The sequence below is a fragment of the Lactuca virosa genome, chromosome 7, assembly GCF_052849685.1.
Source record: "Lactuca virosa cultivar CGN04683 chromosome 7, Lactuca_virosa_CGN04683_v6, whole genome shotgun sequence".
In the NCBI taxonomy this organism is placed as follows: domain Eukaryota; kingdom Viridiplantae; phylum Streptophyta; class Magnoliopsida; order Asterales; family Asteraceae; genus Lactuca; species Lactuca virosa.
The window spans coordinates 78,460,316-78,467,318 of record NC_136432.1 but is presented as its reverse complement, the minus strand read 5'-3'; the positions used below and the strand labels follow the sequence as shown (position 1 = coordinate 78,467,318).

The window sequence follows — 7,003 nt, the reverse complement described above, 5'->3', positions numbered from 1 at the left end:
AGGCAATAGGATCCAACCAATATTGGCTTGTAGATCAACAGCTTGGTTCTGGATTCGCTTCAGGGTCCACTTAAGAAATAACAACATTTTGCTCTTGAGAGTGGCCAGAGCTTCCTTTTCAGCCTTTTCCTTATCTTCTGCTTCCCTGACGATGCAAGCATGTTCATCGATTTCTGCTTCGCGAGCCTTCCACCTTTTGAGCTCAGCTTCATCAGGCTCTTCGTCTTCGTCATCATCAATAATTGGTTCGTTTCCAAACAGTTTTTCTTTCCCTTTAGGCTCTTGCTTGACGACAGGTTTTGCAGGGACTTTGGGAGGTTCGTTCTTTTGAACTTTGGAGCCACCTTCTCCCCCTTATTTTGAAAAAGACTCCGGTTTCGAAACACCCTCCAAACGGTGTAACATTACGAACATCGGCCTGAGTTTCTCATTTAGATGGTGCTTAACAGTGATAGAAATCATGGAGTCCCTTCTCTCAATGATATCCGAGAGCATTCCAGTGACATCGGTGATACAGCTTCTCACCACTGCCCTCTCAGATAGCAAATCATTGACTTGCTTTTCAGCTTGCTGAAGCTTGACATCCAACACCTTGCATTTTTCTTCCTTCAGGGTGAAAGCATCCATTATCTTGCTTTCCATCGCCAACTCCCCTTGCAACTTTGTGATTTTCTCAAGGACGGAATATTGGAATGCTTCTTGATCAGTCTAAAAGTCCTTGCGAAGTTGAACAAAATTGGCCTTTTCAGTTTTGAACAAGGCACCCACATTCTGAATGGCTTGGTTCGCAGAAGCGGTGTTGGAGTTGTATGTGGTCTTGTAATCGTTCATGAATTCAATGGTGTCATTAATTAGTTTATCGACTTTTTCGGTCATTGTCTTGCAAACCTCAGCGGAGTCAGTTACTGTTTAGACATAGTCGAAGCATTAGCCGCATGCTCTTTCGTGACTCGCTCAAGGATGGACTCAACAGCTGCTTTAGAGTATGCCTAAGAAGAAGAGGCCTTTGATGCGATAAGCAGCTGATCTATCTTCTCGTGAAGGGACTTGAGTTCGTCTTTCATAACAAAAGCTTCATCTTCACTGTCAATCCTTATTTGGAAAGGACTGTAAGTTAATCCGCTCAAATCGTCATCTTCGTTTCCAAAATACATTTCAGGGTCGTCAGTGCGAATTGGAGAGATGGGTGGTGAAACGTTGCTTGTGAATCCCGAAGTAGTAGCCCCCGTATCAGATACGTTGACTGTACTTGCAGGTGCATCAGAGGTTTTGGTTGGGATGGTAGAATCAGTGAAGATAGGGGTAGTAACAGTAACTGTTGTTGGTGGTTGAGATGAGACTGGTGGAGGAAGAGGTGCAATGGTGAGGGGAATAGAAGTGGTGTTTTTTGGTGAAGGAGGAGGAGGAAGGAACAGAATCGTTAAGTGGTGGAGTTACTTCATGATTCGGAGATGGATCCTTGGTGTGAACAGGTGGGTCAGAGCGAACTTGGTCTTCCTCCTCAGTGCAAACAGTCACTTCTTCTTCAATAGGAACCTGATGGTCGTCTTCAATGCGAACTTCAGACTTGGAGTCAGAGCTTTCTTCTTCACTATGAGATGGTGAAGGAGTAGGAGACTTTCGCCTTCTAGCAGGCTACTTTCGCCGTTTTGGAGCAGCAGTGCATGCACCAATAGCCTTTCGCTTTTTGGGTTGAGGTTTCGCAGCCTCATATGGTCCTTCCTTTGCTGAGTGTTTCTCGCTAGTCTTCTTCGACCCTCTTCCTCCTTTCTTGCCCTTGTCTGCCTCAGCCAGAATCACTTGAAATTCTGCAGTGATTGGGCGAAATCCAGATGGTTGAAGAGCGCGATAACCCTCTAAGATTTTGCTGCTGGGAGGTACATCGCGGAACATAGCCTCAGAGATCGATCCGATGAAGGAAAACTTTGATGGATCAGCCACTATGATGCCAGTAGTGTGGAGGGTTGCGATCGAATCCATCAGTGCATCAAGCATCACTGGAATTTTAAGTTGATGAAGCGCCCTGTTAACAATAATCGTCCAAAATCTCGCACAAGAAATCTCACAGTGACGAGTTGCAGAATGAGTGCTCTGGATAACTTGAGCCCAGAGGATTGAACCATAATCGATGTTTTGGCCAGTGTAAAGCCCATACATGAGACCCATAAAAAGCTTACTTGCACAGTCGCTACCGGTGACCCTTTCAGAAAAAGCTTTGAATAAAATCGTGAACATAGCATTCCATGTGGGAGGAAGGTTGGGCTTATTGAATTTGGAAACGGCAGTGAGAGTTTCCTTGTACCCCATTTGGTAGAACATTTCCAAAATAGCAGCATTTGGAATAGTTTCCGGGTTAACCATGTTGTCAGACTGAGGAAGCCCTAACAAACTGTAGAAACAGGCTTTGGAAATCGAGGTTGTATGGTTGTGGATATCGAAGTAGATCCTTTGTTCATCCTTCACATAATTTGCCATTGTATATGCCTTAGAGAGAATTGACATCGGAACATTCTCCAGTTGAGACATAGCGATTGTCAGAGGGGAGTATATTCAGACACTCGATGAGAGGTAGCATGTAAGGATCATACTTGACTGGGTCCAGATCGATGACGAGGTTTTGGTGTTGCTTGATGGCGAGAAGTGTCGAGTGAACGGTTTGATCTTGGAAATATGTGTTTTCAGATGAAGTTGCCATTGATGAAGCTTGAGGAAGAAGATGAACAATTGAGAGCTTTTTGATCATTTAGAAATTTTTGAAAGCGGTAATGAGAGATAGAACCGTCAAAATCTTTATATACGATTCGATATGTGAGAAAGATTAGGAGAGAGAGTGCATCAGTTATTGAAACGTCGTCTGAAAAAGTGCGACTTGACAACTGTAGATGTGTCAGATCCATGCGTCACGCAGAGATAAAGTAGTTGTCGATTCAAATTATCACACGCCCATTTGAATTCTTATCTTTTAAGATTTTTCGCGTCAGCGTATCTCCTTTCGCAGTGAAGTAGCGTTATGAATCTATATGCCACGAACGTGTAGTTCAACGAACATAGATATAACTGCAAACCTGAAATACCATTAGTAACCACTAGCCAGACTTTTGAAAATCACAGGGATCTTCGTGCAAGAGTGTCAAAGATAATGAAATAAATCTAAACATATCTGTGGGATTTAGTGATGTCTAAATAAAGACATAAAACTATGGATCCCGGGCAAAGATCTCTTCCTTCAAAGTCAAGAGAGACTAAGAAGTGTCTATGTGGTTTCCCGTTGAATAACGATCAAATGTTTGATGAGAAACATTGAAAGGCTTCTTTTGATACGACTTATAAAGGGTTGTTTAGTCTTCTACCGAACTACGAACTTGACATAAGTGCGAAAGTTGGAAGAAGTACTCCTGTGACCAGTGTAGTCAGTTGAACAAGTAGGTTTGAAAATATTTTAGTGACATGGATAATAATCGAAATCTCAAAAAGAAAATAAAACTGGATCCATTGGGAAGAAACATCTTAGGACTAGAATATTTCATTAGGATCATACAAAAGAAAAGAGATTTCTTGGTACAAACCACGAAAGTGGACTTTCGTTAAATTCCTTGGTGAATATACTAGAACGTTTGATTGTTCACCGTCAATTCATGAAATGTATTGGATATTGGGTTTCACTTAGTTCGTGGTTTACGAAACTAAGATCATAAACACAAATGTTGTGTAACCATAAACCTCAGTGGTAATATCTGAGAGTCTCAAGGGTTACAAGTATGCATGCGAAAGTAATGGAGAAAGGTAAAGATAGTTTTAGAAAGCGAATGTACCTCTGCAATGCGAAAGTGACCATGCAGATAACTCTTAACTCAATGTGAGAAGAGTAAGGTAGCTCATGACTGATGTGAATTAGCAGCCTGATTTGGAAGAATTGATTGGTAGTATCAACTCATTAAGGCTTCACAATCGAGTCGTTGAGGCTTAGGTCAACATGCAGCAGCATGCTTCTAGGGAAACTTAGCTAATACATAAGTAAAGAGAGTTATACCTGCCCCATCACACGAATTGATTGATGTTGCGAACATCTTCTTCCATGATCTTGGTGTGAATTTATTAATTTTGGAATCTTAAGAGTTGTGAAAATAAAGAAATAAATAAAAATAAAAAAATAAACACAAGATGAAAATATTTTTGTAATTTTATTTTTCTGAAAAGCAATAAAATAGAAACGAATAAAATATTTTTGGTTTTTGAGAATTTCTGAAAAGAAATAAAAACAGAAATTATACAAATAGAAAAGAAAGCAATAATATACAAACAGTACAAAAGGATATATGAAAAACCAAACCACGAATGAACAGTGTTCTGCGAACTACTGCGAGCATTCGCACTGATTCGCATCCATAAGTATGACTGCAAATGAACAGTTGACTGCGAGTCACTGCGAACGTTCGCACCGATTCGCAGTGAAATTTTATGAGTGCAAAAGTGGTTTTGGTACAGATTCAGCTTCCATCATTCCCAGCCCTTGAAGTATTCTATTAAAGGTTGTTTCAGGTAGGGCCTTGGTGAATATGTCAGCTGACTGATTAGCGGATCTAACAAAATGTATCTCGACGTTGCCATCTTCCAAGTGATCTTTTATGACGTGATACCTCAGTGCTATATGTTTCGTATTTGAGTATTGCACTGGGTTGTGACAAATGCGAATTTCACTTTCAGAGTCACAGTAAAGAGGGATTCTTTTCATACTTAATCAATAGTCGCGAAGTTGGCTTTGAATCCAAATGACCTGGGATGTGCACGAAGCTGCAGCTATGTATTCAGCCTCAGCTATTGACAATGAAACACATGTTTGTTTCTTTGATTGCCAACTCACTAGTTTGCCATCAAGAAATTGGCACCCACCAGTTGTGCTTTTTCTATCTAATCTGCATCCCCCTAGGTCAGCATCTGAGAATGCATGCACGAAAAACCCTGAATTCGCAGGATACCATATTCCAAGAGATGACGTTCGTTTCAGATATCTAAAGATGTTCTTCACTTCCACCATATGAGGTTCGCGAGGGTTGGCTTGGAACCTTGCACAATAACAAACTGAAAAACATAATATCCGGTCTACTGGCTGTCAGATACATTAGTGAACCTATCATCTTACGATAAAGGGTCATATCTGCAGCTGGTTTATCCAGTGAAGGAGTTAGTTTCGTTCCGAATGCCATTCGAATCTTCGCCTTTAAGTCTCCCACCATTCCAAACATAGCGAGCAAGGTCTTCGTGTAAGCTTCCTGATTTATAAAAATTCCCTCATGTCCCTGTCTAATGTTTAATCCAAGGAAAAAGTTAATTGGACCCATTGATTCATCTCAAATTTAGTTTCCATCAACTTTCGGAACTCAGCTGTTAGGTTGGGATTAGTAGATCCGAAGATGATGTCATCAACATAGATTTGGACGATCATCAAGTGGTCACCCTCTTTCTTGCGAAAGAAGGTTGGGTCAAGCGAACCTTGTTTGAATTTGGACATTTTAAGAAAACGAGTTAATGTTTCATACCAGGCTCTTGGAGCTTGCTTTAGACCATAGACTGCCTTGTCGAGAATATAGCAGTGGTTGGGATACTTTTCATTCACGAACCCAGGAGGTTGTTCGACATAAACTGTTTCTTCTAATTCACCATTTAGGAACGCACATTTCACATCCATTTGAAAAACTTCCAGATTCTTATGAGCTGCATATGCCAAGAATATGCGAACGGATTCCAACCTCGCAACTGGTGTGAAGGTCTCTTCCTAGTCAATACCTTCTTCTTGACAATAACCTTTGACCATAAGTCTTGCTTTGTTCCTGATCACGTTCCCTTCTTTATCCATCTTGTTGTGAAATACCCATTTCAAACCAACAACTGATGCATCTGGTGGAGTTGGAATTAACCTCCAAACCTGGTTATGTTCAAACTCATTGAGTTCATCTTGCATTGCTTGCACCCAATCAGAGTGATCAAGAGCAATGTCGATGGTTTTGTACTCTATCTTGGATACAAATGAATTAAACATAAAAAATTCTACTTTTGCAAATAGTGCAGTTTGCTTCGCTTTTAGTTGGGATCGTGTAAGGACACCAGTAGAAGATTCACCAATGACTTGACCTTTTGGGTGATCTATGGTCCATTTGGTCATAGGAGGATAATTGGGATCTAAGGAAGGATTTAGTTCAGCATTAATTTCCTCAAATTCAGATTGAATGGATTGAGCGTCTGAATCATCATTTGCTTCCTTATTCTCCCCCTCGAATGATGCGAACTCATTAACTTCAGGAATCGAGTCATCATCGGCGAACGGAGGTTTGTGAGTTATTGAAGGAGATGAACAATCGTCAGCAGAAGGAGGCTCAGATGGAATAGGTGAAGCGAAATCCTCCCCCTGCAGTGGAGTATTCGTGCTTTGAGGTGTTGCAACCTCCTCCTGGAAATGTGTATTAGATTTAGAATTCTCCCCCTGGAAAGTAGTGTTCGTGTCTTGAGGGATGTTCGCAGTGGGTGGTTGTTGTGGCATTTCTTTCGCAACATCATCAATGATCTTCTTAAGTTCGTCTACTTTGTTATCAGCTGCCTTGGCTTCAGATGTGATGGCTTTCTCAGGTTCATCAAACAGTAACATGAACTCTTCATATAGGTTGGAAATTGGAATAACAACAGGACCGGGCTTAAGAAGATTTCATGTATTTTACTTTTGTTTGACTGAATCCTCTTCAGATAGTTGTCATCAAACGTGACATAATAGGTTTCTTCGATTTTCTTTGATCGCTTGTTGAGAACCCTATATGCCTTAGAGGTCGGTGAATATCCCAAGAATATACCCTCGTCAGCTTTCGCATCGAACTTGTTCCGTTGCTCCTTACAGTTGAAGATGAAACACCTGGAACCAAACACGTGGAAAAACTTGACATTAGGTTTGCGATTATTCAAAATTTCATATGGAGTAATAGAAAATCGCTTATTCAAGATGGATCTGTTTTGGGTA

The 7,003-nt window shown here is 40.9% G+C and overlaps 1 protein-coding gene across 1 annotated transcript; it reads right to left on the bottom strand.

Annotated features, from left to right (window-relative positions):
• Positions 1 to 5,773: 5,773 nt before the first annotated feature.
• Positions 5,774 to 6,640, bottom strand: LOC145126826 (uncharacterized). Its single transcript, XM_079062110.1, has 2 exons — positions 5,969 to 6,640; positions 5,774 to 5,854 (listed from the first exon to the last, which is right to left on the bottom strand). The coding sequence occupies exons 1-2, from the start codon at positions 6,638 to 6,640 to the stop codon at positions 5,774 to 5,776; spliced, it is 753 nt and encodes a 250-aa protein (XP_078918236.1).
• Between the last annotated feature and the right edge of the window lie 363 nt (positions 6,641 to 7,003).

Coding starts and splice junctions, on each gene's coding strand:
- LOC145126826 (XM_079062110.1), bottom strand. CDS start 6,640: ATGTTACTGTTTGATGAACCTGAGAAAGCCATCACATCTGAAGCCAAG. Junction 5,855..5,968: donor CTCTTGATCACTCTGATTGG/GTGCAAGCAATG, acceptor TTTCACAACAAG/ATGGATAAAGAAGGGAACGT.